This window comes from Astatotilapia calliptera, chromosome 16, assembly GCF_964374335.1.
Source record: "Astatotilapia calliptera chromosome 16, fAstCal68.1, whole genome shotgun sequence".
Classification (NCBI taxonomy): Eukaryota; Metazoa; Chordata; class Actinopteri; order Cichliformes; family Cichlidae; genus Astatotilapia; species Astatotilapia calliptera.
In genome coordinates, this window is record NC_137437.1 from 13,887,581 (window position 1) to 13,910,790 (window position 23,210).

Consider the following 23,210-nt stretch of genomic DNA (forward strand, 5'->3'; position numbering starts at 1 on the left):
AATGCTGTGTCGCGGGGACGAGAGCCCGTTTCAAACGGCACAGCTCGGGCTTATCCTTTTCACTCATCCAGATAAAAGTTGTCGAGAGAGCACCGAGCCCTCACTCGCGCTCTCTCCGGCTGGTTATGAAAATGTGTTTAGCGCCAGTCTTTAAGAGGAGTTGATTGGGGGAGGAGGATTCTCCCTGAACACTGTGCTTTTCCTGGGAGAGTGAGGCCAGGTAGTTAATAGGGGTCAGAGCCAGGGCTGAAGTGTAAATTGGCAGGGGTGCATCAATTAGAGGGTGGCAGAGGCTAGGATAAGGAGAGGAGAGAAGAGCTAGATGGAGCAGGAGACAAGCATATAATCTTTATCGCCACTGCAGGACGCTGCAGGAGGTCTACAGAAAGAAAGAAAGCTAAAAGATTGCACAAATTAATGAGACAAAGCAGCGGCTTTATATTCACGTCCAGGGCTCGTCTAGGTTAGCGTGTCGGACTTGATATATTATGTGTAGCTGCAGCGCTGGTGTGTCTCTGAGAAATTACAAATGTGTCTCTGTATTTGCATAGAAGGGACAGAAACAGCCACTTATCCCACCTGGACACGGATGCACTTCAACATATATATATATATAGATATATACACATATATGCACCTGTGTGACCCTCTTTCCCGCTAACATGTATGTTCCGGTGTCCGTGTGAACAATTATAATATGCTCACCTATCCAAGTGATCCAAATAATCTGAACACTGAGCACTGGAGCAGACGGCCACTACAGAGCTTACATTTGCAATCTTATACCGTTTAAGTGTATATTGGAAAAAAGACAATCTCGCTTATTGAACACATTCACCCTGGAGGGCAAACTGCTACGGTAATGAACACCACACTCTCAGAGAATTACAGTGTCCTTTATCCCGCTGTAGTGGAGGATGAAAAAGGATCTGGCCGACACGTACACACAGGCGGGGACACGCGCACGGGCTCGCACACGCACACGGGACGAGGGGGGAAAGTGGAAGAGAGGAGAAAAAGAGAGCAAACATGCATTTCAAGACCCCATAAACCTGTAAACAAAATCTGTGGAGCAGATAAATTATAAACGCCACAATGCAATTAAAGCCGAATTCAATTTGAGCACACACTGTCCATCTGTCACGGTGAAACAAAAGCCGAGAACCTCCATTATTACCAAATCCCTGCTCCCGTTAATTTGCTTGCTGGGAGATTTTTAGTTTCTAGGAGCGAGTCGTACTTAAATGCCAGGGTTGCTCACTCAGGGCTACATCCTCTGAAAAACAGCCTCCAGATGCTCCCAATCAGCCTTCATCCAACTGTCACCTCTTCCCCACCACCACCCGCCCCTCCCGAATAAGAATTTTTTTTTTTGTGTGCCCCCCCATCCTAATGAGCTTTTTTGTTCAACAACAATACAGCAAAACAAGGATACCTCAGGAGAGAGCTACCATAATCTACATTCTCCAGCTTTTGCTATAACGTGCAACAGAAAATTAGCAGTAAAAAAAGAAAAAATAGAAAGAAAGTGAAAACATCTAGAGGAAAATTTTCTCCTGGAGTGTGCTCTTTTGATCGCATCTGCATGTCTTGCAGGGAATGCCTGAAAGCTCCTCTAACAGGTGAGAAAACAACAGCTGATACAGTCACAGTGTGCATCTAAGATCTTTAGTCAGGCTCTGGTGAATTGTGAATCGTGTACGCTTCCTTGGTCCTGGTGAAACAGAGGCGCTCCTCTTCCTAATCCTGTTTGGCCACTTTAGAACGGCAGATAAAGATCTGTGCCCCAGAATCTGAGAGTGGGGTTCAAGGGACTGAGCTTTCTCTGCTTTATGCCAGCAAGAAGAAAAAGAAGGAAGAAGAAGAAAAAAAGACACAACTATCATCTTCAAAGGTGGAAGAGTGTGTCAATTTAAAATCAGAAATGTATCTGCCATCTTTATGCTTCTTAAACTACAATACATCTCGGCTGATTAAAGCACATCAAAGAGGGCTCATTCGTTCCTCAGAGCAATAACGGGGGAGATTTTAATTGCAAAATGTTAAACCTCACAATTAAAGGCTTTGTGGTAGTCGGATCTAACCCAAACACAACCATTAAGGACACCATACAAATTAGCCTTAACACGAAAGAGGCTCGGGAGGAACAGAAAATGGTAATAAGACGAGCAGAAATGATAATCTCCCATCAAAATCCTCATCTCTGCCCATGCTTTTAGAGAACGAGGACAGAGCTGGACTCTTTTTTTGTTTGTTTTTGTTTTTCCACAGAGAGGGGCAAGCCTGCTAAGCATGAGGCAGGAGGTGTGGGGGGTTAAAAAAACTTATCGGGCCTCGCTGCTTTTTCTTAGACAAACCCATTTTGGACGGGGGGGGGGGGAGAACAGATATGCACTGTCCGTAAACAAACAAGTACATACTAACGCACACGTGCACGCGCGCACATACCATTGAGGTGTCGGCGTGTCAGAAAGGGCTGCGGCTGCCATGATAAGAGGCTGACAATGATACTGTACGGCTATTAGGCTGGAAATAGCCTGCCAATACAAACAGTTGTCAGGCCAGCCCATTGTCAGGCTGTGGATTTACAGTGAAGCCCAAAGAATTTAGTCGACTGCACTTTCGTAGGTAGTTTCCTGAGAACCTATTCAAAACATTGTTTTCCTTCAAAATACTTGAGCATTAATAAAGAAAAATAAACATGCTGGAAAGGTGCGACAGTAAGTGAATACATAAAGCACGCAGCTACACCACACTCACTCACACATAGCCGCACGCACGCACACAATGCGCACACATGCCTCCTTGTAACAAGCACAGAGCCTCCTTTTACAACCCCTTAGAGTAACAACCGTGTCTAATTAAAATTCACATTTCAACCAAAAAGGGAAAACAAGCCATCTTTGAACAATCCCGTCCGTCCTCGCCCTGGTCATGAATTTCAGATAAACACTGCGATACACAGAGAGTAGTGCCACATTAATTAAAAGCCTTGATAGACGTGGCTTCCATCTAACAGACCTATCAGGAATTAAATTTGTATCAGCGGCAGAAAGAGCAGTTGAGGGGTCCCTCAGGGGGATTAATGAAACAGACTTTCATAGCGGAGTCATCAGAGCCCTGGGCTGAGGGGAGGAGGCAGGGAAGAAAGGGCCAGCAGCAGGATGTCATGTGTGGGACCGTCGCGTCACTGACCTCTCATTTCATACTTTAATAAAGTTGCACCCAGGTGTCCTTGATGCCTTCCAGTTGCCTGGGGCTCTGGGAAAAAGCTAAACAGGAGGCAGATATAACATAATTCCGAATGCCCGCCCCTCCCTTTCTGCGTTCCCTCTGTGCTGTTGTGATATACATCCACGGGCACGCAAGCGTCACTGTGTGCTGCGAGCAGGCACGTATGTCGCAGGCACTTAAGGCTTTCTCGACCGTGCAGATTTTTGGGGCTTTTTATCAAGATGAAACTATGCTTTGGTTGAGAAACCTCGATGTGTTTCCTCACTCTCAAACTCGAGCATTCAACTTGTGCAATCCAAAGTAAGGGTGTTACATCAATTCTTCAGAAGTAGCCTCAAACGCTGCCGAGTTGGTACAGCATTTGCCGTGTCACTTCGGCTTCATGATTTACTATCACTGTGCAGTTGGTTACAGGAAATTGGAACAGTGCTGACTTGCTTTTGAATTGTGGTCGAGACAGTTTTCTGTTGAAAACAGAAGCAGATTATCTCGACGAGAGGCCAGCAGATTTAGAGATGTACAGTATGCAATATGTTATCGCAGCGTAGTCGGCCCAGACAGCTGCTATCTGTCATAAACTCTGCCTATTGTTGGCCACACTACACAGCAACATGTGACCTAATCTAGATGAGCAGCCACTGAGCAAATACAGAGTGGAATGGTGTCATTTTTAATAAAGCTGTTTTATGGACTCCAGTCAACAGAGCCAGAGGAACAGGCTGAAACTTCCTTGTGCAAATGATATGGCAGTAGGAGTTTCATAACTTCCTCTGCGCAGACAAGCCTGTGGCAAGTCTCCTAACAGAGCACAGAGCAGCAGTCACAGACTGAGAGAGAGAGAGGGGGAAAAAAATAACCTCAGCCTTATCAAGATTTTCCAGAGACATTTCTTTAATTAGTTTTAATATTTCTTGTTTAGATAATGTCAGCCAATTGACAATTCGGTCCCAAAAGAAACGGGGCAAGGGGGGTGTGAGGGATGGGAAGGTTGGGGGGGGGGGACTGTGCACTTGTCTGATACTGAGAAAAAAAAATGGCTGATTAAACAGATTGCTTATTTCATTTGTTTTAACTGTATTTGCATTTTCTGGACAGGAATCAAATACATTTGCATGCACAAACTTTTGCCGCTGATCGTTATCTCCGGCCCCCGAGCGATATGCCCTCTCCCCCCTCTCCCCGATAGTATTTGTTAAATTTACAGGTAAACCGTCGCAGAGAAGAAAGCTATCTCCGAAACATTAACTGTGTAAACACGCTCGCAACAAACCCCGCGCTCTCCACGCCGTTACGTGCTCTCCGACCGCCGTCCCGGACGTGGAAGCGTTCACGCCGGTGACGGGGCGGCGATGGAAAAGCAATTAAGGGCTGCGGAGGAAAAAAAGTTTCCCCTCTCTGTGAGATCTCGGAGAAAACGGGGCTCGGACCGCCGGCCTCACACAAACAGTGCTGATCAAAGCACGTAAACATCTGGAGCAATGCCTCTGGAACAAAGATATCTATTTATATATTTCTCTCTCTTTCTTTTTCGTTCTTTCCAAGATAACCGCTAAAGATAACCGTATTTCACGCATAAGGGAGCACTTAGAAAATGTTTAGACTGTGATACTGTAGCCTACCTGCATATACACCCCCCACCACCACCAACACCACCTGCCTCTCCTCTAATCTTTGTTTTTTCACAATCCTCACTCCCACATTAACACATTCTCTGCTTTTGTACTCATGTCGCCTCTCCCTAACCACCTATCTCTATCCCCCCCCCCCCCCCCCCTTCTCTTCTGCACACACCTTTTCTCTTCACCGGGCAGCAGGTGTTGAGTGGTTATGTTTACTCCCACCACCACCACCACCATACCCTCTCACTCTCTCTCCCTGTCTTTCTCCTGGTCTCTCTTTCGCTCTCTCTCTCTTTCTCTCTCACTGGCAGCTGGTAGGAGGAGGGAGAAGGCTATAACAGCTGCACATGAGGGCGGGTGGAAAAGAAAAAGAAAAAAGAAGCACACAAGGAAAACAGCTCAAACCCCCTCAGGGTTGTCAACTCCAATCCCCCCCCCCCCCCCCCCCCCCCACAAACACACACCCCCACAAACACACACCCCCAAACCCCACCCCAACCTCTGGCGTTTCTTAACCAGGCAAACAGAGGGGAAAACTGTTGCAGTTGGAAGACATCGGGTGGCTGAAGTGGGGGCTCGTTTTTTTAGCCCTACCTGGTGATCTCAGCCTCAGCGAGCAGGAGTTTGCGCTCCCAGAGGGTCTCTGTATAAAAGCTGTCTAGTAGCCTGCATGAGAAGTGTCCACTTAAATCCACTTACTACCATTTAATCATTTCGAGTTTGAAAAACATGTCACTTCCAAATGGAAATTGTGCTGAAGGTACTTACATCTGTTGGAGAATAACACAAAACAACGGACACCATTGGGGCGGGTTTTTTTTCACTCTTCCCTCTTTTTTTTTCACCCCTCTCAAAGTCTGAGCACTGTGTCTGCATGTGTGTGTGTGTGTGTCTGCATGTGTGTGTGTGTGTGTGTGTGTGTGTGTGTGTGTGTGTGTGTGTGTGTGTGTGTGTGTGTGTCGTTTTCACAAACAGCATCAAAATACATGAGATCAGCTCTCGGGCTTTGTTTGGCCCTGGCAAGGTTAGGCCAGCCTCATTCCAAATTTCCTGAGGGGGAACAGAGAGAAAAACGATTCCATGCAGATAAATCACTCGCACAGATCAAAAGACAAATCAGTGGCAAAGACAAAAGATGCTGACTCGCAGAGAACAATGGAGACAGGGAGATGTAGGTATCAGAGGAGTCGGCCCTAAGATCCCCGGCACCGCTCAATCAAACCTGCTAACCAGGGTTTGCACACTAGGTCAAACAAACTCTGCTTCTGTGAGAGGAAAAAGTGTATTTAAACTCATCTTACAAAGATGGGGTTTTTTTCAAGAAGGAAGGGGCTGCTGTGGTCTGATGGTTTAGTTTTGCAGGAGCACAAGTAGAACTGAGAATTGAGTTTCTGGCTTTTGCAAACTCATCTTCTAGTTTTGATTTAATAGCTACCCTGAGAATGGGAGATGTCCCGGTTTGAAAAGAAAAATGAGAAGAGAAAGAAAGAGAGGGGGTAAACTATTTGATATAAAGCGCTGGTATGTGTGGGTAGTTGTGCATCCGCACGTCTGTGCGGCTTGATATATGTGTTCAGCCGGGCTTTCTATAGTTCTGCATCTAAGACGAGAAGTCCTGTCCCATGCAGCCCTTCACGCATCACAGCCCACATTCTTCTATTAACTTCTTCAATACGAGCAATAAATAAATATATAGAATCCACAACTCTTTACCATGCAGCCATCACTTTTGAGAACCGAGGTGTCACGCAGACAAAAAAAAGAAAGAAGACGACGACGAGAACCAGCAGCACCCTCACCGATATTACCTTTTGATCAGACTGCTTCAGAGATATCAGAGGAAGAAACACATCACTTTTAGAGCTCTGTTTAAAAACAATTCTCACAAAGGAAGGGTCATGTGAAAAGCACCTTTGTGACTTCGCTTGAAAGCATGTTCCATAATGTAGAGAACCAAATTATGTTCAAAAACAGTTCACCATGCCCCACTGACAGCCATTATTTGATCCCCTCCTCTGAGATCCATGTATGATAACGCATCAATTTAGATTAAGGTGATATGAAAGAGAAATGTAAAATAGGCTTCAAGAGGGAGGAGCTGATGCATTCGAGATGAATAAAATGATATTAAAATTAACACATTGAGCATGAGCACAGTCACATTTGACCTGTGAAGTGTGCTTAAGAAGAAAATATTATAATTTCCAAGCTCTGGGTCCAGATAGGCCGTGAGAGCTGTCCATAAAATCTGCTGAACTCGTCAAAAAAATGTGTCACAAGTCTTGACATCGGGCTTTATTCGAATATATGAGGAGATAAGGAGACCGACGGGGGCAGAGGATTTACCCTAATAGATTTGTATAGCTGGTGAGAGCCCCATTTGAAGTGTCCAGTGTGTAACTCTAACTGTTAAACGGAGCTGGGTCGAGCCCTCGGAGAATCTGACCCACGTTCCACACGGTGTTTGCCATCTCCAGTCCAAACATGTAAGATTTGATACTGCTGTTCAGGCTTGGAACAGAGGGGAAAAACAAGCCCAGTGCCACAACAAAGACAGGAAATTCAGCATAGATTCCTACTTCTCTCTTTTCTCCAGCCCCTCTATACCTAACAATGCTGGTAATGGAGAGAGAACAGTGCCCGGAGCTGGCAGAGACACCTGCGACATATTTTCTCCCCCACTCCCACTCACCCACCCACCCCCATCCACCACCCTCCTCGCTCTTCCCACCCCCTCGACATTAAAGTCCTTCACAGAAATCAGAATTTAATAAATCACCCCAGAGCCTGACAGAGTTTATCTCTGGGGGTCGCCTCCACTGTGCAGAGACTCACAGACAGACAAAGCCCGGCCCGATAAGATGTGAAATTAAATACAGTTAGCAGTTTGAGACAAAGGAGGGAGAGTGTCAAACCGAGCTTTGTACGACGTAAACGGCTGGCTGCTAGTCGGGGCGCGTGCACGCACACACAAACGACACCGAGACGGCGGGGTGATTCATTTCAGGTTTCCTCTCACATTTAGCCTCATTTGCATCATCCACTGTCAACATATCGCCTCTCCCAGATATGTTCAAGAGCTTTCATTAGACGTCCAGGGGATGACATCCTTTTTACCCAGATGCACCATTATTAATCACCAGCTCTTCTCCTATGTGGACTCATCTCCATCACGGATCAAACGCTATCTGCCCGTGTTTCCTTTCATTCAGCAGACATCCCTGACACCAGCCATCACTACAGCTAAAGGAGACTTATGGGAGTGTGTTAGGGCTCAGACGACCTTATGAATGCGGTACATAAGCATTTAGTACTGAGAGGATATAAATGTGAGGATTTGTTCGACACTGGTAGGATCTGTCAGCAAACCTCCAGCCGACTAACACGTGTGCCTCGCAGCATACCAACTGGAGGACTCTGTGAGACAATTAGTGGCACTTTGAAAAAAAGAAAATGAAACATCCAGTATGAAATTGCTGCCTGGTGTTAGAAGCCTGATTGCAATGTCTCCATAACAGTGTACCGTAATATTCTTTTCAATTAGCAGCGGTCTCCAGTTCACATCAGGATATGGCCGACCTCAGCTGTTCAAAGCTGATTTTTCCCCCTGCTCAGTAGTTAAGAGAAAGCACAGTCAGGTTTCCAGGAAGAAGGCGAGCGGGTTGCTTAATAGGCTTAGCCTGGTCGTTGGACCTGACCTTTCCCTTTAACAATACCGGGGCCGTCGGGCTCGGGCCTGCTATGGGAACACAATGACCCGTGGGTGAAGCCTAATCTTCTCCAACTCCATTCTCTCTGCTGACCAGACAGCCTTCATCCACAGCCTCTCTGTTGCTCCAACTGATGTCTTCCTGCTGAGACAACAGTGCCAAAGAACTGTCAACAGGCCCGGCCCAGCGGGGTCTCGGCTGGGACGCTCACACAGAGCCCTCTGGGGTCCGCAGGCACTGACACTCTGCGCTCAGACTGTGAGTGCCCCTACGCAGAATGTCGAGAATGACAGGAATGCTGGGTGCCATCACGAATCCTGATAACGCCGTACATCTAAGAGCATGATTAGCAGTCTCTGTAGTCAGCCCATCTATAGTTGTTATTTAAAAAAAAAATGGGCTGGTGGATATTGTTGGCTTGTCACTGCAGTGCAGCAGCTTGTCATTTCAAATAACCTGATCCCAAACCTCCAGCATCACATGTCCACAACGCCGTAGCGCGTCCGTGATAATGGCAGATGATTATATTATTGCGTATGCGCTTAAAGTTTCGAGTTCAGTAAGTACAACTCTGGAAAAAATATGCATTAAAAGCTTGCCTTTTGATTTGGCCTCTACAATTGTTGTAGGAAGGCATCGGTTCAGATAATATTAGTCATTAATGTTTATTGCTAGGAAAAATAAATGGCTATGCTGTGGAAAAAGCATTACACGTCAAAGAGTATTGTAAATACGTGTTTATACACTCACAGATCCGGACCCACTCAAGAGATTAGCCTCGAGTGATTCTAAATCTCGTCATCCAAAGCCCATTTCTGTGACAAAATGCATCTGATAAAGAAAGAAAAAAGTAAAGAAATGCCTCAAAACTCAATTCAGCGCTGCGCTACTTAAACTTCTTAAGTGTTTGATCTGTGCAGGTGCTGACAAGGCTGTTCATTCTTTTCCCCAAATATTTTCTTGTTTTTATTTTTTTCGCCCCCCTCCCCAAGTTCAAATGATGTGCTGCGAAAGGTTGTTCTTTCTTCTCCGCGCAAGTAAAACTATACAAAGAGGTGTTTGATCTTTGAAATCCGATCTGTATTTCTAGCATTGTCTCCAGTTCCTACTGTGGCATCTTAAAGGTCAGGAGTGAAAGGCCATTTGATAACTACAGAAAGACCTTTCGGATTTATTACGCTGCCTTTCATCTCCTTTCCTGCGGAGGTTAAAACAAAGCATTGCATCCTTTGAAAAAGAAAGGATAAAATGGATCGCTTTGGAGCCTCAAGCCTCTTTTTTTTGTCACTAGGGGAAGTCTGGCGTGCAGTGTACAAGGAAAACTCTAGTGGGATATGTTTCTGAGAGCGACGAGTCTTCTCAGGCACAATTAGCATATGTCCTCTCAACCTTCTACCAAACCTCTCAATGAGACCCTGAAATCCTATTGAGATATTATTACCACTCAAACAGGGCATTACACGAAACATCTAAAGGATGCACGCAACCGCTCGGTGCACACGCGCAAACACACACGCACAAGCTCAATGACATCCACTTCCCTCTGAATATTCCTTTCTTTTTAATGGTAACCTTGGGAGACGGGCCGCACCGGCGCGACACTTAACAGCCACTAGTCTGAGAAAAATGTTTTTGATATGCTTGTGTCATTTAATCATCCACATTCTGCCGAGGCTGTGCAGGACAATTTTGCAGGATATTAACTCCCAACTAAACCCTGGCTTGTATCATTTGTGGGGCCAGTCAAGCAGGAGTCCCAGGAGGAGCAGAGACTTCCTCCTCACAGTCGTAGTAATCTAAGCTTGACTGGGCACACACACACTCGCACGCAGCTACACACACAGACAAACACACAACTAATAGACAGGTAGAATCAACCATAAAGGAGGGAAGGAATCGGTAAACGTGTGGCACAAATAAAGGCCTTTTACTGACAGTCGCAACAGTAAAAAAGAAAAAAAGAGGATGAGTATATTTGTGATTTGGGTGATCAAGTAACAAAAAAACAACACAGCCCAGGGAGGTTGAAGCACAGCTACAACAATTTTACTTCCTTTTCTTTTTTCATTTTCACCCCAAAAAAGTTAGAGATTGAAGAGCATTCGTAAAAATGTCACTTTAACGTGATCCATTTGGACAGCTCACATTGCTTAATGGGGTAGGAAATTCATTTTTTTTCTGCTGTGGGACAGACATAGTGGATGATGTGATTCTATGCAAAATATATGAAGCCATTACTAGAAAAATGCATGAGTTTCAATAGTTGGGGGGGGGGGGGTGGAGAAAGTATCTGAGTGCACGGAGGCTATCCCTATTCTTTACCAAGAAGCATCGCATACACACACACACACACACACACACACACACACAATGCAAAAGACAGCAAAGGCAACTGATGAAAACCATTTTTGTTCCGTCACAAAGAACTAGGTCACCCTCTCATAATTGTCAATCATGCAATAAATCTCTCTGTGGCACAAATGAATACAGCATTGGAAATGAGACAAAGCTTATTGGCATGCTATGTCAGCTTGACTCAATTCATCCTCCTTTTCACACAAGACCATTCATATGTGAAGTTGTGCGAGGGTGTCTCTCTCTCTCTCTCCCTCTGTCTCTCACGTTCACACTCTAACTCTCCTTCTCTCTCACACACACACACGCATACACATACACTCTCTAACGGAGCGCCCAGCACGCACTCGCGCGCAGGCGAACACGCTCACACGCTCCTAATGTGAAAGACACACAGGGTTAATATATGTGGACAGACCATTTCAGCCAAGGGCCGCTTTATTATCATAACCATGTTTGTTTCCATAGAGAACGTGTCTCACTGTATTTTCTGCACTACTGTGGAATTACTCGCAACGTACACAAGCGACTGTTGCAGCGCATCACTTTCAAGGGATTAGCACACGTACGGGCAGAGTTTGACAGCTTCAGACGGTCGAAGTTATCACAATCACGTGCAAGCTGTATTTGTTTCCAATAACGATGAACAACTTGCTTTTTTTTAAAAATCTTTTATTATGAAGTATTAAACTAAACTCACAAGCATTACCAGGTGTACAGTGGTTCTGTTTCCTGCTATCTGATTGGCCGGGAGCATTGGCTTGACGCAGCACTACAGCTCCATCCACAGAGGTTTGTGTCACGTCTCTTAGGACCCGACTGTCACTCTTTAAGAGGCGGGTAATAATAGCCAGGCGCCACAGCAAGTGGTGGCACAGGCGATTTTAAAGAAACATCAGGGAGACGGTGACATTTGAGTCTGCGAGGAGAGAAACCCAAGCGCCGCAACCAATAAAGACTCCCACCGATATTCTCACTAGGCTTACAGGGGAGAGACACAGAGGCAGAGAGTGAGGGGGCGCGAGGCAGAGAGAGATGTCAGTGTTAGATGAAAATGTGTTGACCTGGAGATATTGATACCCCCGTTCATAACCTCTACAGGTGTGCGTCAGGAAGCAGCTCTGGGTGTGGCTCTCTCTGTGGATAAAAGCCAGAGTTGCAGACCTCATTGTTTCACAGCACACTGAGCTGTGCACGGTTCACTTTGAACTGGCGAGAACTGAAACTGAGAATAGAGGTACCCTAAGTAAATAGAAAAAAAACAACCACTTTTTGATTGGGCAGATTTATTAGCGAGCTTATGGTGATTTTTTTCTTCTTTCTCTCTCATCTTTTGAAAGACAGATCTGGAGCAATCTGTCGAGCAGCGCCTCACATCAATCTCTGTTGTTAGATGTCTCGTCTAGATATGACCTATTAATATATTAAGGTAGTCTCGCAAATAATCGCAGCAAGTGAGACAAAAGTGTTTTTAAAAATGTAAAAATAACACAACTCTTCATTCCCTCTTTGCAGACTCTGATCCCCAAGAGTTTCTGAAACTCCAAAAACCAGAGCCATGAGAGAAGCTTAGCATCTAGCCTGCTGGCTCAACAGGGAGCTTATTTTATGCACACTGTTCGCTATAATTCAATGCAACAAATTGACTGCATAAAGTGTTTCTGGTGTCTAAGTGAATTCAAATTCACACAAATAGCTGTGGGGATGTTTTTTTTTTGTTGTTGTTTTTTTAATCGCAAGGTATTGACTGAGCAGATGCTTTGAACCACCGTAGAATGTGCTGCTAGTCTCAAGTGTCATTAGCTTCAGGGCTTTTCCAGCTAGCGCCAGGTAAAGATTAGATAACAATCAGCCCTTTAATAGATACTGTTGGAGGCACTGGAGCCGTTCCTGTGCTTTGCTGTTCATCTGAAGCTAACAACAGAAGAAGAAAAAGAGTGGAAAGCGATGTCATTTCCTCCCCGGTTTCTTCTCTGTGATGTACCGCTGAGCCCAGCAAGGAACACGGCTGTTGTTAAATTACATGTAACTGTTGGCTCATAGCAGAGTCATTGCAGAGTGGCTGTCTGTCTGCGGTTAAGCATTCCTGCTAGGATTTTTTTTTTAGAGGCACAATTCTTTTGTGTGCCTATTTTTTTAAAGAGATGTTGAACATATTTAGACATGAATTTGAGAAATTTAACTTTGTTATGAAATTCATTTATGATTAGTTGACCAGCTCCTCACAATTCTAGATCAAACGTGAAAAAACAAAAGAGACGAAAAAAAGAAAATTTAATTTAAATTGCTCTATGCCGGACAAAAGACGGCTTGTGCAGATTCTTAGCCCTTACTCCCACTGTAATGAAAAAAACTGCTGTATAATATGATGAGCATTACTTGAAATTCCAAAAAAAAAAAAAAAGTACAAAGGGCTTTTTGTTGGAGGACTTTCTTCTCTTAATATCCTCCAATTATTAAGGAGGAGTACTGCATTGAGCAAAAGAGCTCCAAAAACATTGACACTGGAGGAATAACATCTGCATGTTTACTCAGGAGAAGATTCATCCCCGATAGCCTCCACGAAAATGAAGAGGGGGAGAAAAAAACAAGGAGAGGAAATTTGTGGAATCCCATCTGAGATTGCTTCCCTGATGGATTCCTTTTCCTGTCAGCTCAGACGAGAAATGAAGCCGGGGAAAATTAACTCCTGATACAGCTACGCTGAATTAGACAGAGAGGAGGGGGGAAGAAGAAAAAAAAACCAACAGACTTTTTAAGGATTCCAGCCTTGTCATTTTCAATTTTCTGCTCTTTGGACATGCTTGTATTCAGATTCCCCAACATCTATTCGCCATATCAATCCTAATTAGACAATCTGGGCCCACGAAGGATGAGAGCGGAGTTATTTGCATAATTTAATCATAAATACTCAGTGATACATATTTCCAAATGCATTTGTACAATTATCTTTTCATCCTTGGGGCAAAAGTATTAATATGATTAGGCAATAATTCTTTAAAAAAGAGGGAAAATAGGAAACCAGCAAGTGTGCACTCTTTTTTAAACTCCAGCTTTGGGCTATATGAAAAATTAATTAATTTCTGAGGAAAATCAATTTCTCTATGTGACCATATTAGACAGAGCCAGGCACGGCCCTGCATTCCTCCTCCAATCAGGAAATCTCATCTGCTCCCTCTAACTTCTGTCAGTAGCATTTAACATCCTGGTACGAGCGTCTGTGACTTCCGCTGTGCTCCCTAAATGCGCTGTAATGCGAAAGAGCTCGTAAGTAAAGACGAGCTGGGGAGCTGTGACCGAGGACGGAGGAGAATGGAAATGAGCATGACCCAAAATCTATTGCTGGCGTGTTAGACAATCACTCACAGGTGAAAGAAATCATCAGGAAAAAATCAAACCGAGCTTAATGTGCAAGATTACTCGTGGATAGATGGAGAGATTTTAAACAGCTTAAGTCTAGGGGGGGAAAAAAAATCTAAGCTAATGCATGTCTATGGTTGAGGAACGTAGCAAATAAATCATTTTCACGCGCTGATCAATGCAGAAAGACCTGACGGACGTCGGCGTTGAGATTTTAAGCCACTTCGTTTCGCAAAGGAATTAATTGGTAATTCAAACTGCTGTTGCTGTTCCAGTAAAGGCATGCAAATAAGGCAGGAGCATGGACAACTAATGCGTCCAACAGGCAAATTAACAATACAGGCCTCTTTGCCATGCAAATAGCCTCTAAATCCACAAATGACATTAGACAGTGTCAAACAAAGCCTCTCTAACAAGTGAAATCTGTGGTTTCAACAATCTTGCCTCCCACTTCATTTAAAGCTATAGAAATACGATCCCAGAAAGCAGTGAGGACTTGATGTAATGTAACTTTTTTGTTAACTGAGCTTCTCCGTGGACCCCCTTCTCCCCAAAAAAACAAAAAAAAAATGTTTTAATTTGCTCTTGTTCCAACTGAGTGAATGTCAAGTCAATAAAGCAATTCTGATTTTCAAGGAGACTATTTGTTTTGCGGGAAAAGAAAAAAAACAAAACACCTTGCCACCATCTGCCAACTGCACAGTTGACTTGAGCACATGTACTGTACCTAATCAAATTTAGCAGAGCCCCACTGAAGGATTAAAATGCAAAAAAAAAAGCAGAGAAAGAACCTTAAATGCTTCTTCTTCTTTTTTTTTTTTTTTTACTTCAATAAAGTAGCAAAGCACAATATGAGGGCCAATTTGGCTTTCAAGAAAGCAGTTCAATAGATTTGTATTTTAAACAGCTTTGTATACCATTATCTCTCTCTATCTCTCTCTCTTTCTCTTCCTCTCCCTCTCTTTCTCTCACTCTCTCTCTCTAATCAGGCATCTGTCACTCTGTTTTTGAAGTTATTATCGCCCAGGCTCCCTCTTGGATGTGGTTGCTGGGTGACGGGTATCTCGGCACCCACTCTGACTGGGAATGATTTGAATGGAATCCAGAAATCTCCCCTGAGTACCTGTAAACACATCCGTGCCTTGTAGAAAACAAATATATTATAAGAGAGCTCAGCAGAAGAGAGGCGGGAGAGAGACAAGCTGGCACCCTCAGTGGCAGCTCACACTGAGCGCTAAACAAAACAATTACCGTCATTTGCAAATATGTGTGTTTAGGCATAAACACTCTTGAAATAGGAACAAGAGAGGTGATAGCTCTCGTAGCACTCGCTGTCATATCAGTATCAATTAGACGCATTTGTTAAAGGAAAAAGGGGCTTTCGCCGTGACCTGTCACTCGCGACACTTCGGAGGAGGATCTGCTCGACTGAAACAAGGCAGGTAAAAATCTATTTAAGGGGAGCATGTAAGTGAAAAAGCCATCGCATTCCCAGCGGTGGGACATCGTCTGGGGCGTGTGGTTAACCTTCAGAGGTAGACAATGATTGTCAATTAACTGCTGTATTTCTTGCGCCCCAGCATCGGATAGCCTTGCCTCCACAAAGCAGACCAATGAGAGATATGCGATATCAACACCCCCCCCCCCCCCCCCCAAAGTCCCGCTCCCGCCCCACCCTCCGTGTTATAATAACCTTTCAGAGAGTTCAAGTGTCACACAGCAATAAGAACCTTTTTCATCCCACCGCGGGGAAAATGAAAAGGAAAACAAGTAGCTGAAACAGAGGGCTCCTGGAGAGGCCAGAGTCATAATGTTGGGGTGGGTTAGGAGGTGGGGGTGTGTGTGGGGGGGGGAATGAGATGGCAGAACCTGCATCAGTATGGGAGCAAGAGCGCAAGAGCGAACATGGCTAATCTGGCACGAGAGTCCTTAAGAAAATGAAGGGGCCGAGAATCGCTATATGCCGAGTGTCTTTAAAGATGAGCAATAATCACTACAGGGTAAGCAGACACAGTTTAAACACTCACTGTAAAACTAAGAACTTTAAATGAAAATGAATTCTAATTATTTAAATCTTTTTATAAAACACAGGAAAAGGGGGGGGAAATCCAACACGGCCTTTGTGAACAGCTCTGCTTTTATTTTTATTTTTTTTTGAGTTGTGCTAAAGTAAGCATGGTGGGGAACAATTTGGTTGGAGCTTGTTTGTGTCCACATCAAAACTAAAACAGCGGGATGCAGTGGTGCTCTGTGATGCTATTCACATTCACACTGTGTACAAAATGAGACGAGTGTTGTTTTAGCACAATAGACTGTGGGAGGGGGGAAAAACAGCATGTGAAAAAGTAGGGCCCATTGTATAGGAGTATTATTCACTTCATTGTTATCACTCTGCCACTGTATAAAAAGAGTAGTGACATCGTGGTAATGGGGAGAGATGAAAAGCTAAACTATCTCGGGCAGCGGGCTGTTGTTGTGTAACCTGAGCGGGTTAACCGGTGAACTCGTCTTTTTATCTGGAGAGAGCACAAACAGCAAATAAAGAAATAAAACGAGAGCAAATACTTCGGAGAGGGGACCTGTTCTCACCTACGGGGCAACCCGCGTCCCCGTGACTCGGGCCGATCATTTTGTCACTAGCTATTCAACGACAAGGAGAGCAAAGCACACATCCCCGCAAATAAAATCAAACTCTTTCTAAGTAACAGAAGCCTTTTATCCAGCGGATGCCTCGCTCTTCCATGATGTAATTCTCCAAATGGGGCAGGCAGGCAGGCAGGCCGGGTCTGAGTGATTGATTTCAGCCCAGCACAGGGAGAACCTGGCTGCTTTCAGAGACAATTACAGTCCTGTCCATGTGCCTGTAATAGCCCAGCACTTTAGCGTCATTAAAGCGACGCGAGGCACTGCATTATCCTTTAACCCCATCGCTGGCCATCCCCCCATTGACAACCCGGAGAGTTCAACCACGTACTTTGTCACCTGAAGCCCCACGCCAGGCTTGAGAGGAGGATCACCGCACTGTATGCTTCTCTCTGCGGAGTGTGTGTGCGTGTCTGGAGTGTGTGTGTGTGTGTGTGTTTTGGGGGGGGGGCTCTGCTCTCTTGATGCTTTATGTAAATGAAGCTTAAGCGCCAAAGTGCACAGGTGAGATTTTTGAGACGACTGCAAGTGGGATGGAAACATAAGACTGCAGCATATTTATACGGGAGAATAAAAGGGGGGTGTTTACTGATAGCATAGACTGCAACACAATGCTGTAACATAAATTTAAACATCTGAAGTGCACGACAAGCAGCCTCGTCACTGTAATAACATCACTCTCAGACTTCCTCCCTGTGCGGTGCGTGCTATTTGATTTTTTTTTTCTTTCGTTTGTTTGTTTTTCTGCTGTTTTTTTGCCCACATGTACTTTTTTAGTTACAGCAACACTTTGAGGCTTCAAATATACTAAATGTTAACACTCGTGGATTTCTTAATGACACAAACTGGCAATAAAGAAGAAGAAGAAGAAGAAGAAAAAACATGCTTGCGCAGCAACTTGTGTGTACGCGTCTGTGTGAATATTTGCACGCTGCATCCGAAACTCTGAATTAAGTTCGACCTCACACGGTTGGGGTTTTTTCTGGAGGGGACAAAAAATAGGGGAAAAAAAGAGGATGCATGCTTTAAAAACTGAGACTCAAAAGTGTTTATTGCTACCCCTCCTCCCCTCCCCAACTGATGTGAGCCTTTCCATCATATTTGCATTTCCAGCTCATTTCTAGAGCCAGGAGATCAATATGGAATCAATCATACTGACAGGTAAGATGGTAAATTTGACCAGGCTGAACCATCCTGTGAGACTGAGCGATACATCAAAGCTAGGAGCAACAGGACAATAATATTTTTTTAAAGGCTTTTAATCAAATATTGATCTTCGCTTTAAATCACACTGATTTTAAGATATTTTTTTAAAAAACTCCAAAAATAACTGAATGGGTCAAAATGGTTTAATGTATTTATTTAAACACTCGTAGTCCTTTGCCTCATTTGATTTAGTGAAATCAAGTATGTTTAATTAAGACAGATAACTGAGTGCTCTCATGAATTATCCTTAGCACTTACAGTGTGCAAAAAGAAAAGAAAGCTCCTCCATTAGTGCACTGTAACCTCCCTGAGAAATGTCATCAATACTAAAGGGGGGTGAAAAAAAATCATACAAGAAAAAAGCTGGCCCTTTTATTTTTTTTTAATACTCTGGTTCCTTCTTGTTTACTGTCTGAAAACTCAAGTTCTAATTGAAATCATGCTACCCCCTGTGGCAAGGACAAATAATGAGGCATAGCCTAGTTTTATTTCAGTCATTAAAAAAATAAAATTGAGCTAAAAGCTGTCTAAAATTAAACAGAAATTGGAGTTTTAAAAAAAAGAAAAGGCTCTTATTTGTAGTTGTATCTTTGTGGTGGCAGCTGTATAGCGAAAGTTTATTCAACAGCACTGTGAAACTCAACCAGGGTGTAGCCTACATTATCGATTCATTTGTTCAGAGGGAGACAGGCTATCCATCACGGCACAGCTTTGCCTTGCACGTGTTAAAAAACTTTCACTTAACTTTTCCCCTCTCTCTTTACCACTGGTGAAGTGCGCCGGTCTCTTCCTGCCCAAACACACCAGCCTCGGTGTTTGGGATGGAGTTTGACACACACACGCGCGCATTTTCACACACTCCTTGTAGGAATCAATTATTAAATTCGGCTAAGACAATCGTACGACTCTGACCGCTTGTTTTGCAAAGGCAAAATGTCTCCCCCTTACTACCTCCTGCGCCTTTACGCACGGCCGTGTGTGCGGACATTTAAACCCCCCAAAAAGAAAAAGGAAAATCCACAACAGAGCTCGCCACTAACCTCGCATTGGTGCAGTCGTTGTACAGGGTCTCGAAGTCTTTTCTGGAGATGAGTTTACAGCGGTTCACGCCGGGCTGGATGGCGCCGAGCCCTCTGAGGATGCGGACCTGCTCCACATTGCACACCACCGGCGTGATCTCGAGCCGCTTCAGCTTGGTGTAGACCGTATGCAGTCCGCCGACCAGGTGCTTCAGGAACAGGTCGAAAGCCTGAGGAAGGCAGATGAGCTCGCAGCCGTCCACGGTGAAAGAGGCGACTTTGGCACCGCGCAACTCGACCATCTTGCACTCGTTGTTTTGCGGTATGTTTTCAACAGGCGACGGAGTCGAGTACACGGGTTTGCTCGGGGGGAGAGCCGCGGTTGGGGTCGGGATGCCCGGGCTGCTGGTTGCGAGGAGCTCTGATCTGAACAGGTTCTGTCCGGGTCCCGATGGGGGGGCCAGGGATGGAGATGGTGATGAAGTTGTCGACGGCGGGGACGTCGTCGCGGAAGGAGTCGAGATTGGAGGCGGTGGGACCAGAGGGTTTGGTGGGATCAGAGCAGCCGGTACGGCCATGGTCACCTACAAGAGGGGAAGAGAGTAGCCGAAGTTCAAAGTAGAAAACCCAGCCTGCCGAGATACCCCTAAATGAAAGAATCCACGAGAGTTTAGCTCCTCAGATAAGTTGGAAAGTAAAAAGAGCTACCGAAAAAAAGGCGTGCTGAGTGAGGGTTTTTTCTTTTGGGGAGGGGGGCGAGCGGCGGGACAATGATCAAAGATAGGAGGAGGAATGACAGGAGGAAAATGAGCTGAAAAGTGCAGCTCCGCTCTGTGGATGAGTTGTTGTTGTCACACGGTACAGAGAGGGAGGAGCTAGGGGACAGTGGGAGCCTTTGAAGAGCAGATAACTGGGCTCCGGCCACTGCTCGCACGTTTCACGTCTGTTAAATGATTTCATTGCCCAAAGTAAATACGTTTATGCTGGATCATAAGTTGTAAAGAAAAGCGTATGTTTAAAACAAATAGTTTTTAAATCCCTTTTTGCCAACATTAATGCAAAGCTCACTTCACCTATGGCGATCAAGATTGGGGTAATGTTTTTTTTTTAACTTTTGCTTTCATTTTCGTGCAAATACTAAAACAAATTTTTTTTTATTAAAAAAAACCCCCTCAAATGCTTAAAAAAACCCTTTTAATTCGCACGTTATTTTTGGTAATTTTTGTCATATTTACCAAGAATGCACGCCAATATGAATCACTGTTCAGCCGACTCCATCTGTGAGGAAGGATGTTTGGTCTTTTTATGTGCACATCCAAAGTGGCTGTAACTTTTTGTCTTGTGAAATATTTTTTTGTAAGAAATATGTGCAGTTAATTGCATATAAAGCTTTCATATATATGTATATATATATATATAAACCCTGTCATGTGAGTTAGGGGTTAATGTTAATGTATAGATTACATAAAGGTAGCATATTTTCTGGTAATTTTGCAAATTGAAGTCAGACAGTAAAGATTGATTTCCAACAGCTTTATATCATCTTTCACTTTAAGTGCATCCACTCAGTTTTATGTACTGTCCATCTCAAACCCCATGATACTTTTCACAGGAGTCAGGTGAATATTAAAAAAAATGTCATGTAGGTTAGGGGTTAAAAAGTTCATGCACTTAAAGGTAAAACCTCAGAAATGAAAGATTTAAAATATTAAACAATATTATAATATTTTAGAACTGAACTATTGAAGTTAACCCGGTAAGAACACAAAGCCATAAACTCCAGGAAGTGCAGGAAAGAAAGATAAGAGAGAGGAGGAAAATAACAGCACTGCAGAAATGTGCAGGGTCAAGTCCATGTGCAAGTGTCTTGCTGCAGCTCATATACACTTAACTGCACATTTATTTCCAACCACTAAGGTACATCATGAGGTGGAAAACCTGACTTCCTGCCTTTCCTAACAAATCAATCAGTTTATGCAGGGCACTAAATCATGTACGGATTATTTTAAATCAGACGTTATTTTATTTAAAAGATGGCAGGCCATTATTGATTTCCTGGGACATTTGGATACTGCGTACATCACTATAAAATTCTTTGTAATCCATTTCCCAACTACCCGAGATTTCTAAATATCAAACTGGTTGTAAGATAAATTATATAAAGTATACTATACATATATGTCACGGCTTTATTATTTTGTTTGCGCAAACTTTTTGAGACAAATGTATTTCTCATTAGTTGGATTTCAGTTAGTTTCATTCTGGTGAGCACATCAGCACTTATTATGTATTGCACATCTTAAAGATTGTTGCTTATCTGTCTGCATTTGCCTTAATATTTTGTGTATTTCTTGTGTCCTGTTAGATCAGCTTTAAGATAAGCAGTGTGCCATTTCAAAATTATCATTCAGGGAAGAGGTAGCTTGTAGTGTAAAATCAATAGCTGCTTAAAATTCATTGCCAGGCAATCCATTTGCCCTTTATGTTGCTAACCTTTCACTTAAATATGCACCATATTAAGATTTCATTATATACAATGAATGTCACAACAGTTTGCCCACTATTTCTCTTGTTTGCATGGGTTAACTGCAAATCATGGCGCTTGTAATGTCTGAAAAATGACTTTCATTAAGAGTATGCAGAAAAAAATAGGGAAACTATATGAGCTTGAGTGGTCTAATAGGTATTAAAAGGCACCACCGGATGTGTATGATGTTTTAGATACAAAGGCCCTTTAAACAGACTGGATGTGTCTGTATCCAGTTACGAAAACAGCCACATAGCACAAAAACATATCCGTGAAGTGGTGAAAAGTGAAATCCTTACCTGATGTGAAATCATGTATTTTAACACAATCTCAAAGGAAACCATTTCTCAGAAGCTGAGAAATGGTTTTTAGAAAGTTTACTTGTGTCTCGAAAAAAAAAAAAAGAAGTGTCTCGACTTTTTCCTCAGGCGTTGGTGACCTAAGTATTGGCAGCTTGGAGAAACACTTTCAAATTAGCCCCATGAAAGGAGTTCTCTGTGGCCTAATATTTGGTTAACTAAGTAACATAAACAGTTAACACAGTTTTCCTAAAAGTACACAGAAGTAGAGTACATGTGGATGAGATTGCGGTAAACAAATGACTATGTCAAAATGTAATCACCCCCCCGTATGATGAATGGCATCAGGAAAGTGTTTGAAAATGTATGGATATGGGACAGGACTTGTGTATGATCAATGACACAGTATATTGTTTGATGTAATAATTTATTCACCCCATAAAGCTTTGATAAAACAATGTTGAAAAGCAATTTAAATTGAATTCATTTAAATGTCAATTCTCATGGTTAGGATTTTTCTATAATTGGCTATTTAATTAAAATAATTTTCATAGTCATTAATACAGCCAGCAACTTGTAGCGCGCTGACGTGTTTTAATTACATGGTATTAACAAAATTGATATGCTTTAGAAAGCATGGTGAATAAGAAATAATTAGACCAATCATACATCATCCTCTTATGGACATTAAGTGTATCACAATATAATTGATGAACTTAAAAAAAACGAGAAAGATAAATAACTTTAATTGTACAGAGTTGGTGTACAGAGCTGGGAACAAAGAATCATACTTACGATGTATTATATTTCAGAGGCAATTCATTATCTGTAACATCACTTAGCTCTCTGTGCCCAGCACTCTCCCCTAACCTATGATTACATGACATTTGAAAGCAGTGATACTGTGTAGTCTTTTAAACTGTCCTTTTACCCAGTCTGCATAAATCTTCAAAGTGCTTTTCCGCATGGGCAAATAAGAAGAGGAAAAGCAGCTTCAGACATAAGAATCATTTAGATGCTTGGAATAAAGCTCTTATTGATCATGAATATTTGTTTTCTCCAAGGTTATACTGCCTTGACCCCATCTATCCATAGACATCGGCCAACACAAACATGCCACTTGGGGTGAACAGGGGGATGTCAGAGAGCACTTTCTGATGGTGGAGGATGAGTGATAATTTTCGGCACAGTCTGCATCAGTGTCTTTCCATGTAGAAAGAGTGGACTTTCACACCTGC

General features: G+C 43.4%; 1 protein-coding gene across 3 annotated transcripts in view; it reads right to left on the minus strand.

Moving 5' to 3' along the window:
- dachd (dachshund d) overlaps positions 1-20,012 on the minus strand; it is a 92,905-nt gene extending 72,893 nt beyond the window's left edge. For all 3 annotated transcript variants that reach the window (XM_080291171.1, XM_080291172.1, XM_080291170.1), the window contains exon 1: positions 19,168-20,012. In XM_080291171.1, coding sequence (XP_080147297.1) covers positions 19,168-19,724 — 557 coding nt within the window. In that variant the 5' untranslated portion in view covers positions 19,725-20,012. The remainder of the gene's footprint in view (positions 1-19,167) is intronic.
- Between the last annotated feature and the right edge of the window lie 3,198 nt (positions 20,013-23,210).